Consider the following 20,360-nt stretch of genomic DNA (forward strand, 5'->3'; position numbering starts at 1 on the left):
AGCAGATGATCCACAAAGTAATCTACATAGAAGAATATATAGAAGCACAGAAGTGCGTATGTTAGTCATGGTTGCTTCATGCCTTCTGTATAATACAAACATTTTATAGTTTATTCTTACCTTAAGGGATATGGAAAGACTGATTTCATTTTACCAGTTAACCAACCTTATTACAATAGCAGCTCAGCTTATCTGTCTGCAGATCTCTGTGCTAATAACCTTGAGTCCAGTGTTGATCTGAAGATGCATGTATCTTAATTCTATAGTATACTATTATAAGAATTCAAATAACTCAGGTTTTCTTCTGGTCTACCATGGAAACAGGAAAATGAGAAAGAACAGAATGAAGCACTAAATTGTCTGAAGTAAAGACAGCTTACACAAATTTTTTGTATTCCCTTGCAGTCCACAAGAATTGGAATGTCAGTGAATGCTATTCGCAAGCAGAGTACAGATGAAGAAGTTACATCTTTAGCAAAGTCTCTCATCAAATCCTGGAAAAAGTTATTAGGTATAATTGATCTTCCCTTATGTGTATTCGTGATCTGGTTTATTCAAACATTTGGTGTTTGCATATTTTCCTGTTTATAAATATAGATGTATTGAAATCAGTGCCTTATATGAAATGGGAAGGGTGTTAGTTTGACCTCCTTGAGGGTTTTGCTTTTTAAACTAGTCAAATTTAGCCTTTTTTGTTTTCTAAAACTTACAACTGGATGCCTCTTTTAAGAAGAAGAATTTTCCCCATGGGGAAAGTTGTCATACATTTTAAAAACGTTTTTGAAATAATTTTCTAACTTACAGAAGGTTTACAAGAATAATAAAAATAACTCACATGTATACTTTTTCTAGACCCATTCATTTTTAATATTTGCCATGCTTGTTTTGTCATTACTTGTCTTCTCTTTCTCCGTATGTACATATTCACACACGTACACGTTTTTTCTGAACTGTTTGAGAATAGGTTGCATCTATCATGCTTTACCCTTTAATACTTAAGTGTGTGTTTCCTTGGAACAAGTTTATTTTCTTACGTAATCATAGGAAATTCAGGAAATTGAACATGGGTACAGTACTTTAATCGACAGTGCAGGTTCCAGTATTGTCATGTGTCCCAGTGGTGTCCTTTAGAGCTTTTTTTCTTCTTTCAGAACAAGATCTAGTCTAGGATCACATAATCTAGTCTCCTGGTCTGGAATAGTTCTTAAGCCTTCTTATGCTACTTATAATATTGACAATTTGAAGAATACAAGCACTCATCTCACTTTATTTTAAAAAAAGATTTTTTTAGATCTTTATTTTTGAGAGAGAGAGAGCGAGCGAGAGCGTGTGTGGGGGAGGAGCAGAGAGAGAGGGAGACACAGATCTGAAGCAGGTTCCAGGCTCTGAGCTGTCAGCACAGAGCCCAACTTGGGGCTCGAACTCATGAACCGTGAGATCATGACCTGAGCTGAAGTTGGATGCTTAACTGACTGAGCCATCCAGGTGCCCCGCACTTTATTTTTAATCGCATGTTCCTGATTTGGGCTTTATTTGTTATTTTCTCATGATTAGATCAGGTTGAACATGCATAGTTGGAATACTATGTAAGTGTGTTATATCCTTCTCGGGTATCACCTCCAGAGGCATTGATGATGATGACGTTCATTTTGATATAACCCAGTCAAGGTGTACACCATGTAGTTTATTGTTTTTTCTGTTGTACCTAATAGGTATTCTGTGAGACATACTTTAAGACCCTGAAACTATCTTGCTTCTCTTCAGACCTCCTCTCATCCCCTGTTTAGTATTCACTGATTTTTGCCCAGACCACATTTTATAGTGATAGTTGCAAAATTGTAATTTTCTTCAATATTTCTAAGTCAGCATTCTACTATAAGAAAGAACCCTCCTTTTACTTCCCAGTTGTTTTTCTATTAGTGTGGACACGTGGATTCCTATTGCATCCATTACTGTTCATATTTATTTTGATATTTCCATTTTCCCAGATTTGACCAGTGGGCACCCATTCAAACTGGCTCCTGTGTCCTTTTGACATCCCCCGCCCCCCTTCAGTTTTCTTGATCTCTTTTTTATATTCTGGAGCCAGAAAATGTGTTGGGCTCATCTGTCTTCCCTGCCCCAGCCCTCGAATCAGCCATTTCTCTAAGCAGTTATTAGCTTTATGTGGAAGAGAAAAATAGAAAAAGTTGAACCTTTTACAATTTCAAAGACAACAATAGCAAGAACAAAAAACCTTATTACTTCTGAGATCTTGGAAACTAGGGACTAAAAATTGTAAATTGGGATCAATGACATAATTTTTGTAATGTCTGTAGGTAAGTAAACAGTATTGTGTGATTCTTAAATTTATTTATTTACTGTGGTTATTCGAATTTTTTCTTCTTAGGGAATACATAATGAGGTATTTTGGGATTAAGGAGCATGATATCTGCTACTTACTTTCAGATAGTTCAAAAGAACTATGCCTGTGTGCACAATGATGTGCATGTGTGAATATATACGACACATGCATGCGTATCTGTAGGGGGCAGTGAGTGAATGAGGAAGCAAGTGTAGCAAACGTTAACATTTGGGGAATCTGAGTAAAGTTTCTTGTACCATTCTTAAAACATTTGTGCAAGCTTTAGATTATTTCAAAATCAAAAGCTTTTTAAAATAATCTAGTCTTTAAAGACCAACTGAAACTTTGTGTGTTTATAATTAATTTAAATTTTAAGTTGAATTCCATATTGTAAAGTAATGAAAATTTGCCACAGACACTGACTGAGAACGATATACATGTGTTTTTATTTCTGGAAAGATGGTTTACATTTTGTGGGACATTGTAGTTATATTTATTTAATCTTAATTTAAAGAAGTTTTACTCTTTTATACTTTTTGGAGGTATCTGATCTCATTACAGGTTCTCTTTTAAAGTCTTTTTTTTTTTTTTTTATGTTAAAAGATTTCTATGTTCATTAGATAAAATTTGGAGAGTTGGAGGAGGAAAAGAAATCATCCTTAAGTCTGTCTCTAAATAAAACCATCAGTTAATAATGTCTTGTTGCATTTCTTATCTTTTTTTCTCCTGGTGTATAGCTTTTGCTTCAGCTGTATTTTTTTTTATGCTGTATGTATACTTACTTATATTGCCTTTTTGAATGAAAAACATTTGTGTCTTTATATCATCATTAATTCCATTTTATTGGCTTCAGAATAATCCACTGGGTGATTGTGCTTTAATTTCTTACCTGTTAGATATGTGTTTTTTTAGCTTTATAGCTATTATAAATAATGTCTTGATGAGTATCTTTCTGCCTAAAGCTTTTTCTTTAGATTATTAACTAGATTTCTAGAAGATTTATGAGTGCTGCTACATGGTAGCACAGTTTTGAATACTTGCATATGCCAAGCCATCAACCTTTATGAATGCATTTAATCCTTCCAGGAACCCAGTGTACTAGGTGCTATTATATTTCCCATTTTCTGATGAGGAACGTATGCATTGAGAGATTGAGATTAAGCATTCTGTGCACGGTTGGATTGGTAGTGAGGTGTGGTCTGCAGTCAGTCCCAGTCCAGAGCTGGAGCACTTCTCCCTGGGTCTGTTTTATTGCCCACGAGGCCGTATTTAGGTAGCAGGAATCCCCTTACTGCTCTGCTTCCTCAAAGGATTGCACCAGTTCTCCTAGAGCAGTGTGCGGGATCCGTGTGACCGCGCTGGGTCTTCGTTAGATAGTATACTGCATTGTTGTGCCACCTTTCAGATGCTTTCTACGCCCTCAGTTTTGAAATATTTCTTAGTCCTTGTTATACTCTTTAACGTCTTTATTAATTTTTGTTTCCTACCTCACAGTGCTATACCATCTTTAGGTTTTGGGGCCTTTCACGTGAACTGTAGAGAAAAAAGAGGGGTAATAATGGGGCGCCAGGGGGGCTCAGTCATTTGAGTGTCCGACTCTTGATTTGGCTCAGGTCATGATCCCAGGGCTGTGGGATTCAGCCCTGCATTGGGCCCTGCACTGAGCTTGGAGCCTGCTTAAGATATTCTCTCTCTCTCTCTCTCTCTCTCTCTCTCTCTCTCTGTCTCTCTCAGATAAAAAAAATAAAGGAGGGCAGTAAAATTAGTATTTGAAAACTAACACTGTATCATAGGGGGCCTGAATTATATTTCAGATTTGGTAACCCTAATGTTTACAAGATAAGTTCTAGAATTGTGATTTGTACCATTTTCTTATCAGTTAGCCTCATCTAGATTAGCATATTAAAGTCATCTGGGGAAGTTTTAGAGATTTTGATGCTCAGGCCTTACTGGCAGAAATCTGGATTGAATGGATCCAAGATAGGAGCTTGAGCATAAGGATATGCTTAAAAGTCATCTAGGTGGTCCTGATGATCAGTTGAATATATGTTCTTTTATATCCCGTGCAGAGGAAGATGGGGAAGTGAAGTATTTGTGTAGCTCTTATTATGTAGGGATCAAAATGTAGATAGATGAGTGGGATAATTTATGCAGTAGATCCAAACAGTTTCTGAACCCAGTTTCAGAAGGCCCTTCTGGCTGATTTAAACGCGAATGGTTCTTTTCATTGTTAAAGGATTGCTCTGGTCCAACCTATTTTACACCCCTTACCTCTTTTTTTTTTTTTTTTTAAACACCTTCTTACCTCTTAAAGCTTGTGTACTTGGTATTACTTTGCAGATTTTTTAAGATAGAGGAAGTGTTAATAGGCCATACTAATCCTGAAGTCTTTTTTATGAAAATGTTCTTTATCCACTGTCCCTGAAGTAATTTTTTTGACTTCGTGAAAAATTGTTAAAATAAGATTGCTATATATGCTTTGCACTTTAATTTTTAAAACTTTTAAATGTTATTTTGAGAGAGATAAGGAATGAGAGAGAGCGAGTGTGGAGAAGGGACAGAGAGAGGGAATGCCAAGCAGGTTCCACGCACTGTCAGTGTGGAGTCCTACACGGGGCTCAAACTCATAAACTGTGAGATGACCTGAGCCAAAATCAAGAGTTGGACGCTTAACCGAACCGAGCCACCCAGGCGCCCCAGCACTGTCATTTTAAAAATGACTTCGGCTCAGGTCATGATCTCACGGTCCGTGAGTTCAAGCCCCGCGTCTGGCTCTGTGCTGACAGCTCAGAGCCTGGAGCCTGTTTCGGATTCTGTGTCTCCCTCTCTCTCTGCTCCTCCCCTGTTCATGCTCTGTCTCTCTCTGTCTCAAAAATAAATAAACGTTAAAAAAAAAAATTTAAAAAGAATAAATAAAATGACAGTGCTGATGTTATTTCCATATTCTTTCCTTTCCTTTGTTCTACATGTTTTTCTCCATTTTACTAATTAATGAATATATTTTTTTTAAGACTGTATTTTTAAGTATATTTTTCTCTATTTTAGGTTCCCACTGGCATATGAATTGTGCTTCCCACCAAAAGAGGGAGGTTTTTTGGGGGGAATGCTGACTAAGCATGCATTGTGAAAAATACCCAAGTACATATGTTAATAGAATAGCTTACATAAACTTTATTTACTGTTGAAAATTTAGGATTTTTGTGGTTTTTTGTTGTTACATAAATAACCTGATAACATGCAGTAGTTCCATTTTGTAATTAAAAAAATTTTTTTTAACGTTTATTCATTTTTGAGACAAAGAGTGTAGGTGGGGGAGGGGCAGAGAGAGAGGGAGACACAGAATCCGACGCGGGTTCCAGGCTCTGACAGCTCAGACTGGGGCCTGACGTGGGGCTCGAACCCACACACTGTGAGATTGTGACCTGAGCCGAAGTTGGATGCTTAACCAACTGAGTTACCCAGGTGCCCCTGTAATTTTTTTTTTAAACAAATGCTAACAACTGAGGGATTTCATAATTTTTAGATGGACCATCAACAGATAAAGACCCTGAAGAAAAGAAAAAAGATACTGCAGTTACATCACAGAATAGCCCTGAAGCAAGAGAAGAAAGGTATGTCACTTTATGGAAATTGATTTCTGTTGGAAGTCATAGTTCTACTTGACCGTCACTTCCTCCATGGTTGTATTTTGGTTTTATTTATGGTCACTTATGTGTACTCCTCTTTCTATTTTGTAATTAAATGGAATTAGTAAATGTTTATAGCCAAATAGAATATTCTAAGGTTTCTCATAGGATTTTCCTGGAAATTTAAAAGAGACTTAGAATTCTGACATTACATAAATCAGGAGAAATTATTTACACTGTATTCAACAAGCTTAATTGAACGGAATCTTTGGGATAGCATTAATAGAGTTGATAATGAAGGCACTGATTAAGGCTTCGGGTGGTTGGGGGGCAACTAGGTAGCTCATTCGGTTGAACATCTGACTCTTGATATTAGCTCAGGCCTTGATCTCAGGGTTGTGAGTTCAGGTCCCTTGTTGGGCTCCATGTTAGATGTGGCGCCTACTTTAAAGAGAAACAAAACAAAAAACAGGATTCAAGTGGTTACTTCCTTTATTTACCACATTCCATTTTTAGATTTTTTTTTGGGGGGGTGACCTGGATCTAATTCTCTTCTTATGCTTTTTTCCTTCCCAATTTAGCTGTCATAAGAACTGAAAAAGGGTTCAAATTTTTCCTTACCTCTTGTGAGGCCTTTGTTCCTCTCTTCTTGGGAAGCTTGTGTTTTAACATTTGGCTTTGATTTAGAGCAGTAGTTCTCAAAGTGTGGTCCCTGGAAGGGTGGGGAACCTGGCAACTTGTTAGCAAAGCAAAATCTGGGGCTTTACCCTGAAACTACTGAATCAGGAATTTTGGTGATGGGGCCCAGAAATATGTTTTTAACAAGCTATTCACATGGTTCTGCTGCACTCAAGTTTTAGGCTACTTATTTTAACTTCATTTATTTCTTAGTATTTTTCCCCAAAGTGATAATATACCCCTCCTTTGTTCAGTAACAGTGACCTATGTCCCATACACTGTTATTTTACACATTAGACTAACTAAACTTAGTCTAGATGCTAAAGGAAGTAAGCTAAAGAAAGACAGGGTTTAAACATCAGGTGTAAATAAAATTTATTCAGTGTTTTCTAACTCTTTGAAATAGTTTTAGACTTTTAAAAAATCATAAGAATAATAAAGAGAATCCCCAATTGCCAGTGTATGTGTATATGCATACATTTATGTTTGTGTACATACTTAAGACACATAAATAATTTTATTTTGAACTAAATAAGAGTTCTTTATATCCCTAAATACCTCAGTGCATATTTCGTAAGAACAGGACATTTTCTCACATCTAACCACAATGTAGATCTTAATAATCTGGAAGTTAGGATTAATACAATACTTTTTTCTAATCTATAGGACTTGTATTTTAGCGGTCTTCCCCTTACTCCAGAGGAAAAAGATTTTCCAAAGTATCATCTAAGGTCACATACTGCATTAGCTATCATCTCTGGTTTCCTTTAATCTGGAGTAATTTTTCAGTCTGTCACTGTCTTTCATGACCTTAATATTTTTGGAAAGTATAGGCCATAATTTATGAAGTTTTTAACAAATGCTTTCAATTGTGTTACATTCAAAGTCATTTGACTTAATGCCTTGAATATAAAATATAAAAGTATAGGCAGATAATTTTAAATAGATATTGAAGTAGGAATAAGTTCGTACTGTATTTTTATCTGTTTTATGTAATTGAAGTTTAGGGATAGAGCCTGTTGACAAAAGCATAGTATTATCAATATGAAGTCTGACAAAATGGTTGGTATCTGTCCATGCGCGCGCGCGCGCGCGCACACACACACTCTGAAGAAGACAAAGTTTCTAGGAGATGATTAAATGTAGAAGGATACAGAAGGACTGTTCTGTCCACTGTATCTGTTTATGAAGTTTTTATTTTTTATTAAAAAACAAATTTTTTTAACATTTATTTTTGAGAGAGAAGAGACAGCATGAGCAGGGGGAGGGCAGAGGGAGAGAGGGAGACAGAGTCTGAAGCAGGCTCCAGGCTCAACGCTGACAGGCTGACAGTAGCAAGCCTGATGTGGGGCTCGAACCCAGGAACTGTGAGATCATGACCTGAGTCAAAGTCAGACGCGTAACCAACTGAGTCACCCAGGTGCCCCATTATTTATTTATTTATTTTTATTTTTTTTATTTTAGAGCAGGGGAGAGGGGCAGAGGGGGAGAGAGAGAATCCCAAGCAGGCTCTACGCTCATGATGGGAGCCCAACATGATGGGGCTCAATCCCACGACCCTGGGATCATGACCAGCCCTGCATCAGGCTCTGTGCTGGCAGCGTGGAGCCTGCTTGGGATTCTCTCTCTCCACCCCCCCTTCCTCCCTCACTTGCACGTGCACTCTTTACCAAAAACAAACGAATAAGCTTAAGAAATGTTTTTTAAAAAAGTTAATTGAAACCCCGCAGAAAGTAATTTTAGTGAGACTCTAAGAAGTTAATCAGCAGCAGTTGAAATGATTGGGTTGACTCAAAAACTATTAAACTGTCCTTGATTGAGTTGATGTTTCTATGGAGAAATTAAAGAGACATTTTTATATTCTTACAATTCATTTGTCACTATACATGTTCTTTATCCTGAAGGGAGTGTTTTAAATATAAACCTCTTTGGTTGTCTAATTGGAATAAGGTTTTTTTTAACGTTGTTTTTCCCTCTAGTTTTGGTTGAGAGCTGTTGTATTCTTTGGTGTCATCCCCTCCTCCCCTTGTATAACCGAAATCCTTGGTTTTTATTTATTGTATTGAGCTGTAATGTGTATTTTCTTAAATATTAAAAATACTGTTTAATGTTTAAAAAGATCAAATGTTTAGTTGGTTAAAAAAACATGAAATGAGTCTCAGATTTAATAAGATTTTAACTTTTTAGAAACGTGTATGCAACACCATTTTTGTTTTCGTGTCACTGAATGCTGTGTCATTTGTTTAGGTCAAGGAATTTTGTTTTTGGATAGTAATGCTGTTATTTTAAGAGACTTTTTCCTGACCTCTTTTTGGCGTGTATGCGTGTGTGTGTGTTTTAGTAGTTCCAGTGGCAACATAAGCAGCAGAAAGGAGGAGGCAAATGCCCGAGATACTTATGTTTCGTCTTTCCCTCGGGCACCGAGCACTTCTGATTCTGTGCGGTTGAAGTGTAGGGAGATGCTTGCGGCCGCTCTCCGAACGGGAGGTAAGTTTAGTGTGCCCTGTTCCATCGCCGAGTCCTTTGTTTGCGCCACCTCTGCCATGGCCACCCCCGCGTGTCTGCCTCCCCCGCAGCAGCCCCGTGCTAGCTACTTGCGCTGCTCAGTGCAGGAGGACGTTGTGGCAAACAGGGCTTACTGCTGGCAGAGAGGTACGGGCATCGTGGGGCCTACTGTGTAGTTCCAGGGAAGAGATTCCTTCTCGTCTATGGATGTTTCCTTTGTGTACAGTAACTTAAAGGGTTTTCGCAAATCTTTCCCCTCCACTTGTAACCTGCAAAGTATAGTTGGCCTTTGAACACTGGGTTTGAACTGCGCAGGTTCACTTATAATGCAGATTTGTTTTCAACACAAACAGTACGGTCCTATAAATATTTTTCTCTCGCGATTTTCTTAATGGTATTTTCTTTTCTTTAGCTTACTTTATTATAAGAATACAGTATATAATACATATAACATGTAAAGTATGTGTTGTTTATGTTATTGGTAAGGCTTTTGGTCAACAGTAGGCTATTACTAAGTTTTTGGGGAGTCAGAGGTTATATGAGGGTTTTCTACTGCATGGGGTGTTGGCGTCCCTAACTGCTGTAGTGTTTGAGGGACAACTATAATTACTCTGCTCCCCAGATTGAGCGTTAATGATACTGTATTTGGGTCCTGTTGTTAAATGTTAGTATGAAATATGGTATTTAAGTTTTATATTTGTAATTCCATTTTCTACCTTTTTTTAAGTGAAAAAGAGATCTTGATTTATATATATGCGAGCCTTAATTTAATTTGAAGTTATCCATTCTTATGTAAAATTTTAACTTTTAAGTTTTACATATAGAAATACCATCTTATACAAGTTCATTCTTTTTCTTTTCTATTATACTTGATCCATAGTTAGTATGACCTGTTTTTCTCCTTACTCTGCCTTTTCTATTTTGATTCCCTGTTTCTTTATATATTTTTTCTTCTTTCTTCCTAGTTTCTTTTTATTTCCTTCTATCTGTTTGAATATTTGCATAGGAGTCTTCTGAGTGTGTCCATATATGTGATTGGCAGATGAAATGAATGGTTTCTTTGCATTGAAGCCTGAGTCACAGGAGACAAGACAGTTCTTTCTATAACTTTCTCTACTCTCTGCTGGAGCAACCAGAATTTATGGAGTTGTGAAATGAGGAATTGCCTGCTAGATCAATTACTTCCCCACTCCTGAGGGATAAGGAGTCATCATTGCAGGAGCACTGTGGACATTAGGTGAATCCAGAAGAGTCTAGTGGGTAGTAAAGAGACCAGATTCTAATGAAACTAAACAAAAAGGACTCTTTGTTAAGGCAATGGGGTTGAAGAAATAGGAATGCAGTTTAATTTACTCTCTATTGAAATTTTCTTTTAATATGTCATAATCACTTATTCTTGACAATTCTTTGTGCCTGTGTTTAGATGACTACGTCGCTATTGGAGCCGATGAGGAAGAATTAGGATCTCAAATTGAGGAAGATATCCTTTCTGTGTATATTCATGATTGTTTTAAATAATCTGGTATAGAGTAACTTTTTTTCTTCCTGTATAGAATTTAGAGTTTCATTTTTCAGTTTCTATCTTGATTGTATTGTTTTGCTGGGAAACAATAGGGCATGTCATTTTATTGTTGTTTTCTTGTTAATCAAAAGGAAAACATATGTGTTGATAGTATTTTTACTTCTCTGCCTTGCAGATTGAGAATATAACACCCCAGTTGAAGTCGTGCAAAAGGGTGCGGAAAACATACACACCACGTGTGAAGTAGGGTCTCATGTTTGAGGGAACTCAGCAAAGCATATGAGGTCCCCTGACTTCATCATCAGGAGGGAAGTGTGTTTGTGCTGAGCACCATTGAAAGGGCTTTGGAAGAGGGGAGTTGCATGTCTAGGTGACAGTGTGACCCTGGAACTATCCATGGCCTTGTTAGATGGCATGCTGCGCTTGGGGCTTGCTTTCTGTTGAGAGGAAAAGAACCTGCTAAACTAGCTTCTTGCTGAGCTGGGGCAAGAAGCGATCCTTTGGGGCCACCGTGAATGGGTTTCTTCCCAGTGGGTCCCAAAGGAGCTGTGTCATCAAGACTTTTAGGATCCTTTGTAGAATTCAGATTTGGGCAAGCAAAAGTTTATATAAATTCAGGCTTCTTTTTACAAGTTTTCTCAGACTGAGTACTTAAGTTACTTTTTGAAACATTTCTAATTTGTGTGCTGCTGGCATTAAACATTATGAAGAAAGTATTGCTCATTCTTGATATAAAAGTAGGATCACTATTACTTGCCAGTTCCAGATCAAGCAACAAGGTAGAAGCAGTGCCTCGTTAGCTTAATCTAATGTTGGAAACTTGTGGAGAACTGCTTAGAAATTTCAGGTATTCTTATTTTGGTGAACTAGGGGAAAAAAATACCTTACTTTTATAATTTAACCTTTTTTCCTTAACGGCCTAGTACCTATATATCAAGAAATAAGGAATACAGACATGAAATACAAAAATAGAGTACGAAGTAGGATATCAAATCTTAAAGATGCTAAGAATCCAAATTTAAGGAAAAACGTACTGTGTGGAAATATTCCTCCTGACTTATTTGCTAGGATGACAGCAGAGGTGAGTATATGTGAAAATAATGTTTCCATGATGTGACTACATGATGCCAAGTAAAAGTCTGTCTGAATGATGAAGTACTATATAAATACTACATTTATAATAAATCCTTATCAGCTATTCTGATATTTATGTGTGTAACTTACTAGACAAATATGTAAGGTGATCGAATCAGTTGGTATCAGTACTTTGTTGCTTACACAACTGTCCCATGATCTTTGGTTGATTGCCTTAAATCATTGTCAAAAAGCAAAAGTGTTTTTACTTACTTTGGATTCACATGAAATTGAACATTTGAGTATCTAGTTGCAAGCAGACTTTGTAACTTCTGAGTTCTTTTCATGGTTAAACCCCATAAAACTGGTCACATCATATTGACTATTCCTAAATTTTAGGGAATGATGGAAAAAAAATTCAGAGCTTGCTATTTATAGACATAGCTGTTCATACTCTGCACTCTCATTATTTTATTATGCATCCAAGAGAATGAATATGTCTCTATAGCTAATAAAAATTGTTATATTTTTAAAATTTATTTTTTAAAAAACCTCATTAAAATAACTTGAAACTTTAAATTAGAGACCAGAGTGTAATGATCGTCTATATATCCATCACCCACGCTTCAGATATTTTCAAGAGTTTGTCACCCTTTTCACCTATCCCTTTTTTCTTTTTTCTTCTTTTCCCTTGAGACATTGTATCTTTTTAGTTTATAAACCTGCAAGAGATAACCTTTAAAAATATAACTTTCTACATTGTCATCACTACATCCAACAAAGCTAACAATAATTCCTAATTTATATTCATATTTTCCTGATTGTACATTACTTTCTGTCAGGATCCACATCAACATATTGCCTTTAGTTTGGTTTCTAAAGATTCTGTATATATGCATTTAAATCCATAGCAGTCTCTTCTCTTACCCCTGCCCCCTTTTTTCCTTCATGACACTGACCTGTTGAAGAAACCAGTTTATTTCTTCTGTATCCCACGGTATGAATTTTCTTTTTCTCCCTCATGATGTTATTTAAGTTTTCTGTAAACTGGAAACTAGCTCTCTAGGCTTGATTACACACAAATTCCGCTGTTTTCCCCACAAAGACTTGGTAACTGGTGATTTTTGCTCCATGTTGCACCACATCAGGAGATGCACAGCGTCTTACTGCTTTGGACTGTTAGCACGCTGAGATGGGTCAGTGGGTTTGGATGCGGACAGTCCGATGCTCCCGTTGTAAAGTTCTCCTTTGACCTTTCGTCTCACGTGTTCGTTCACTGATGCTCCTTGCCTGAATTGGTTATTTTATTAGGAGTTGCAAAATAGTGACTTCTAAAGTTGTCACTCCCTTCACATCTTTAGCTAGATTTCTTTGACAAAGAAGCACTTTCCCTTATGAGCTCAGGCACTTAGTTACTCTTTTGGGTTGGATAGGAAAGGCAGGTAAATGTGGAACTGTTGCCCTTTAGTTAGCAGTTTATCAGAATGAGGAGTTGGTGCCATAGTAACGGCCACTGTGGGCTTTTGTTTCTGTTTTTGCATCCTTGTGCTCTCCTTTTTCAGTATCATCATGGATTTGTGACATTTTTATTTACCCAGTGGGGATTGATTCTGTACAGTAACTTATTTTGATGGCTGAAGAAACTGTCCTATCCTTGGCTAATGGGAGCTCCTTCGTCTTAGCCCCTCTGTCTGTTTGACTCGACTGCAAGAGTCTTTGGAGGCTTCCGTGCTTCTCTGGCACAAAAAGATGACCCTAGCTTATCCTGTGCATTTCTTGACTCAAAATGGGAACTGAAGATTCCTCCAAAGGTCCCCGGTTCCTTTTCGGGGAGGGCGATGGTAGAGACCATAATCTGGATACCAGAGGTGCTCATTGCTACAGGATTGTTAACGTTGTTTATAAACCTTTAAACAGTAATCTCATTTTCACATACAAACTTATAAGTATTTGAAGAAATTTTAAAAGGAAGCAAATTTACAAGTTCTATGAGGAAAAATACTAATTTTTCACTTTTAAAACTTTAGAAGGTGATTTTTGTTGTATTATAATTAAGCTAATTGAACATAAAAAGCAGTCAGGATATATATAGAAGGTGCCTATAACTGAGTGGTATTGCCACCTCCTTGACAGGAAATGGCTAGTGATGAACTCAAAGAGATGCGGAAAAACTTGACCAAAGAAGCCATCAGAGAGCATCAGATGGCCAAGACGGGTGGAACCCAGACTGACTTATTTACATGTGGCAAATGTAAAAAGAAGAATTGTACTTACACACAGGTTTGTGATTGTTTATAGATTCTTATTTTCATATTAAGAATGCTTGAGGGTATTATGCTAAGTCAGGTAGGACAGAAAGACAAATACTATGAGTCACTTATATGCAGAATCTAAAAACAAAGGAAATGGATAAACCAAAAATGTTTGAAACACTCAGATACAGAGAGCAAACTGGTGATTGTTGGAGAAGAGGGGTGGAGGGGTGCATGAAATAGGTGAAGCGGATGAAGAGGTACAAACCTCTAGGTATAAAATAAGTACAAGGATGTGGTAACATACAGCATGAAGAGTACAGTCAGTAATGTACTAACTTTGTATAGTGACAGAGGGTAACTAGACCTATTCAGATCATTTCATAATGTATAAAAATGTCTAATCACTTGTACACCTGAAACTAATCACAAAATTATATGTCAGTTATAATTCAATTAAAAATAACTAAATGGAATGCTTGCAACTCTTGTTTCAAAGCAAGTAGTAAAGATAATTACCGGTACTTTGATATTTCTCAAGAGGAAATGTGGTCTTTTCAGTGTAAGAATGCTCTTTTAAAAAAAATGTTTATTTTGAGAGAGAGCATGCACGTGCACAAGCAGCAGGGAGAGGCAGAGAGAGAGAGAGGGACAGACAGAGAATCGCAAGCGGGCTGCATGCTCTGTGGAACCTGACAGGGGGCTGGATCTCATGACTGTGAGATCATGACCTGAGCTGAAATCAAGAGTCAGACGCTCAACCACCTAAGCCACCCAAGCGCCCCAGAAATGCTTTCTGAATACTAACAGATTTCACTTAATTGAAAATAAGCTGATATATTTATACTTTCATGGAAATTGTTACTGTGAATGCTATATGAATTAAAGAAAATTAATAAAACACATTATAGGGGGGCGCCTGGGTGGCGCAGTCGGTTAAGCATCCGACTTCAGCCAGGTCGCGATCTCGCGGTCCGTGAGTTCGAGCCCCGCATCGGGCTCTGGGCTGACGGCTCAGAGCCTGGAGCCTGTTTCCGATTCTGTGTCTCCCTCTCTCTCTGCCCCTCCCCCGTTCATGCTCTGTCTCTCTCTGTCCCAAAAATAAATAAACGTTGAAAAAAAAAAATAAAACACATTATAGGATTTAATAAAATGCCCATATTCTTTTTCTAAGAGTCGAGCAGTTGATTATTGGTTGGCATATAATCAGGTTATAATTCTTTTTATTTGGCAGGATCATACAATTTAAGGAAAGTTCTTTATTCTTCCTCACTTGGAGCATGGCTACTTTTAGCTTAACTGCTTTCCAGACACCGATTCCTTTTCTGCCACATATTGATGACTTTTATCTTCAAATAGAATGTGACTAACCCTTTTTGTTCTTGAACAAAAGAGCTGTGAAAAGAGCCACATAATTATTTTTGTTGTATGTGTGTGTGAAAATGGTTTATCAAACTATCATTAATTTCATTTGTCAAGGAGGTATTTTTGTGCTGTGTCTGTAATCTACTAAATTCAAAGTTTTCCTGTTAGAGAATAACTTAACAGTTAATGTTTCAGGGTAATAGATTTAGGGAATTGAATTTTCTGATTGACAGAAAATTAATCTGTTAAGAAAGTAGTATTACTAAACTCTGTAAGTTACAGAAAAGATCCTTTAGTTAGTTTGTTCTTTAACTTTTAGAGGATATTCTGTTCTCAAGGTTAAAAATTCAAAAGGTACAAAAGATTATGCGTAGAAAGTTCCCTTCCCACTTTCGCCTGCAGCTACTTGGTCCCACCTCCCTGGAGGTAAACCAGGATTACTCATTAGTTGTGTGGCTTTCTATGTGTTTTATGCGTGCATATACAAATATGAATATATTTTTGTTTTCCATTTTATTTTGTGTGTGTGTGTGTGTGTTTTGGTTGGTTCGTTGGTTTATTTTGTAATCTCTACACCCAACGCAGGGCTCTAGCTCACGACCTGGAGATTGAGAGTCCTATGCTCTTCCGACTGGGCTATTCAGGTGTCCCTGTTTTCCCATTTCGTACAAATGTGGTAGCACACTACATAAACTTCTGTCTCTTAGTTTTTTAGCACTCCATGTTCAGATATGCTCTACTTAACCAATCTGAAGTCCTCTACCTTTTTGAAGCCTTTCATTTAATCATAGTTATATATCTGATATTTCAGTATTTTATTCTGTGAAAGTATTACTACTGATAGTCACTAAAATACATTAACAAATGAAAATGGCTTCAGAAATATCTGAGTTTGGATTGCTGTGTTTTCTTTTAATCATGTAGAAAAATCTCAGCAATGAAAATTCTATCCTGAAAATGCTGCATAGTAGGAAGTATTAAGTGTAAATAGAAAGGTATTTAAAATAGAATAAAAAAATTCTGTCAGTAGATCTAAAACTTCCCAAGTTGTCAGAGTAACAGATATGAAAGACCTAAGTTTGACTCTTGGGTTAACATGTATATACCAGGAGACCAAATTTTTTCCAGAGAGCAAGAAGTTCCTCATATTTTTAGGGCCCCAGTTTAGGAAGTATTTAGATATAAATACATGAGAATACTTCAGAAGGATTTTTCAAGGCATTTTTTATCTTAAAGCCTTAAGTAAACAGAATGCTATTCTTTTGAGAATGCCTCTTCTTTATCTTCCTTTGGGCTTTTGAGTTAAAAATCATGTTGATAGTTTACAGGTATTGTGAGCTGCTCATCCTTGAAGTGGTAACATACTGGATTTCATCATCCCACATTCAATTTAAACATACGTTATTCAGAATACAGTATTTAGGTTCTTGACTTCATCCATTTTCCTTATCTCCCCTATACTTAAACCTAAGAATAACTTTAAAAAAAAAATTTTTTTTAACATTTATTTTATTTTTGAGACAGAGAGACAGAGCATGAATGGGGGAGCGTCAGAGAGAGGGAGACACAGAATCTGAAACAGGCTCCAGGCTCTGAGCTGTCAGCACAGAGCCCGACGCGGGGCTCAAACTCACGGACCACGAGATCATGACCTGAGCCGAAGTTGGCCGCTTAACCGACTGAGCCTCCCAGGCGCGCCTAACTTTTTTTTTTTTTTAATGTTCATTCATTTTTTGAGAGAGAGCCAGATCTTGAGTGGGGGAGGGGCAAAAAAAGACAGAGACACAGAATCTGAAGCAGCACAGAGTCAGACACAGGGCTCAAACTCATGAACCGCGAGATCATGACCTGTGCCGAAGTCGGACGCTTAACCAACTGAGCCACCCAGGCACCCCACCTAAGAATAACTTCTAACTTTAATAATGTATTGTCAGCTTCATTCAGGAATGCTCACTTGAAAGAGATAATCTTCTGTCTTTGGAACCTTGGTTTTAGGAATTCTCTTAAGTGGAAAACTTCAGAAGTCTGTTATGTTGCTAAAATTTTTAAAAATCATATTCTTATTAATTTTTTTCCCTGAGTTCTCTTTTTAATTAAAAATTTTTAGTGGTGGTAAAATGCACATAACCTAAAATTGAGCCTCTTAACCATTTTTAAGTATACAGTTGAATAGTAGTGCATTCATAATATTGTGCCAATCTCCAGGATTCTTTTTCTTTTGTAAAACTGAAACTCAATACCCATTAAAGAGTAACTGTACATTTCCCTAACTCGTGGCAACCACCAGTCTCCAAATTTGGCTACTCTAGGTAGTCAGAAGGATAAATGGAATAATACAGTATTTGTTCTTTTCTGTCTCTGGCTTATTTCTGATATCTATTCTAAGATAGTAATTAGAAACACAAATAAAGGTCTGTGTGCAGAGCAACATCACTAATCATCAGGGAAGTGCAAATTAAAACCATATAGTATTCATAAATGGTCATCCATATTATAGCATCTATCAGAATTTCCTTCCTTTTAAAAGCTGGATGGTAATCATGGAATGTATATATCACATTTTGTTTATCCACTCATCTGCTGGTGGACATCTGCTTCCACCTTTTGGGCTATATTGTGAATAATGCTGCTATGGACTTCTGTTGTACAATACCTCTTTGACACCCTGCTTCCCATTCTTTTGAGTGTGTTAGGGTGAGATTTCTGGATTACATGGTCATATTAGCCTTTTAAAGCAATGTAAAGTACCTATTCATAGAAAAATTGGAAAACACAGGGAAATATGAACAAGAAATTTAAAATCACCCATTAATCTGTGCTCTCAGAGAGAACAGTGGTCAGTATTTTGGTACCTGCAGTATTTTGTGAATTTTTTCTTATCTAGTTGCACCCAATCATTTTAGATACAGTTGACCCTCGAGCAACACAGGTTTGAACTGCGTGAGTTCCCTTCTACGCAAAGTTTTTTCAGTAAATATATATCCAGTGTTGAAAATGTATTTTCCTTATGATTTTCTTAGTCACATTTTCTTTTCTGTAGTTTGCTTTAAGAATTTAGTATATAGGGGGTGCTTGGGTGCCTCAGTTTTGTCTGACTCTTGATCTCGGCCCAGGTCATGATCTCATGGTTCGTAAGATAAAGCCCCATGTGGGCTCTGGGCTGACAGCGCGGAGGCTGCTTGGGATTCTCTCTCCTGCTCTCTCTTTCCCTCCCCCGCACGTGAACACACATGTGCTCGCACTCTCTCAAAGTAAATAAACATTAAAAAAAAAAAGAATTTAGTATATAGTATGTACAACACACAAAGTATGTGTTAATTGATAGTTTCTGTTATTGGTAAGTAAGGCTTCTGGTCACTAGTAGGTTATTAGCGGTTACGTTTTTGGGGGAGTCAGATGTGGATGTTCAACTGCATGAAGAGTCGGCAGTCTTAACCCCCACATTGTTTAAGGGAGGAATGTACTTCTTTTCACTTAGCTACTATAAAACATAAGCCTTTTCCTTTAATTATTTGAAAAAAAAATACAAAACCTGGGTAAACATCTTAATAGCTATATAATGTTCCATCAGATAGGTATGCTCTTATTATTTCCCTGTTGGATATTTAACGTGTTTCTAGTGTTTGTGCTGTTGTAAAATTACACTCTTCAAACATTCCTGTATGCAAATTTCCAACCCCCCAACTTTATGAGGAATTGGCATATAATTTTATGTATTTAAACTGTACAGTGTGATGATCTTATACACATATACATCGTGGAATTATGACCAAGATCAAGATAATTAACATATTGATTACCTAGTTCACTCTTCCTTCCCTCCTCCCTCCTTCCCTCCCTCCGTCTCTCCCTCCTTGCCTGCCTTCCTTCCTTCCTTCCTTCCATCCATCCATCCATCCATCCATCCAATGAGAATGCTTTAGATCTACTCTAACTATAGTCACCGTGCTGTACATTAGATCCTCAGAAACTTACGTTTTATAACTGAAATTTATACCCCTTGACCTATATCGCTCCATTTCCCTCTTCTCCCAGCTCTTGGCAACCACCTTCTATTCTCTGTTCCTATGAAATCATTTTTTCTTTTTTAAGATGCTGCATATAAGTGATACCATACAGTATTTCTCTTTCTCTGTTTGGTGTATTTTATTTAGCGTGCCTTTCAGGTCCATCTATGTTGTCTCAAATGGCAGGATTTCCTTTTTAATGGCTGAATAATATTCCATTGTGTGTATATATATGCCACCTTTCTTTATCCATTCTTCCATTGAAGGACATTTAGGTTGTAGCTTGGCTATTGTAAATAATACTGCAGTGAACGTGGGTGTGTAGATACCTCTTTGAGATACATATTTCATTTCCTTTGGATATATACATAGAATGGGATTGCTGGATCATGTGGTAGGGTTTTTCTTTTCTTTTTTCTTTTTTTTAAAGTCAAGTCTACCCCTAATATAGGGCTTGATCTCACAACCCTGAGATCGAGAGTTGCATGCTCTACCAACTGAGCCAGCCAGACACTCCTACAGTAGTTGAAGTTTTAATATTTTGAGGAACTGCCATCCTGTTTTCCATAATGGTTATACCAGTTTACATTTCTACCAACAGGGATCCCTTTTCTCTACATCCTTAGTCTTTTTTTTTTTTTTTAATATTTATTTATTTTTGGGGCACCTGGGTGGCGCAGTCGGTTAAGCGTCCGACTTCAGCCAGGTCACGATCTCGCGGTCCGTGAGTTCGAGCCCTGCGTCGGGCTCTGGGCTGATGGCTCGGAGCCTGGAGCCTGTTTCCGATTCTGTGTCTCCCTCTCTCTCTGCCCCTCCCCCGTTCATGCTCTGTCTCTCTCTGTCCCAAAAATAAATAAACATTGAAAAAAAAAATTAAAAAAAAAATTTATTTATTTTTGAGACAGAGAGAGACAGAGCATGAACGGGGGAGGGTCAGAAGGAGAGGGAGACACAGAATCCGAAGCAGGCTCCAGGCTCTGAGCCGTC

At 37.3% G+C, this 20,360-nt stretch overlaps 1 protein-coding gene across 1 annotated transcript in view; it reads left to right on the forward strand.

Annotated features, from left to right (window-relative positions):
- Positions 1–20,360, forward strand: part of TCEA1 (transcription elongation factor A1) — a 47,383-nt gene that overhangs the window by 22,949 nt on the left and 4,074 nt on the right. The window contains exons 3-8 of the mRNA XM_040487796.1: positions 406–511; positions 5,868–5,955; positions 8,990–9,135; positions 10,577–10,633; positions 11,602–11,756; positions 13,883–14,029. Coding sequence (XP_040343730.1) covers positions 406–511; positions 5,868–5,955; positions 8,990–9,135; positions 10,577–10,633; positions 11,602–11,756; positions 13,883–14,029 — 699 coding nt within the window. The remainder of the gene's footprint in view (positions 1–405; positions 512–5,867; positions 5,956–8,989; positions 9,136–10,576; positions 10,634–11,601; positions 11,757–13,882; positions 14,030–20,360) is intronic.

This window comes from Herpailurus yagouaroundi, unplaced genomic scaffold (assembly GCF_014898765.1).
Source record: "Herpailurus yagouaroundi ecotype Mexico unplaced genomic scaffold, PumYag 165, whole genome shotgun sequence".
Taxonomy (NCBI): domain Eukaryota; kingdom Metazoa; phylum Chordata; class Mammalia; order Carnivora; family Felidae; genus Herpailurus; species Herpailurus yagouaroundi.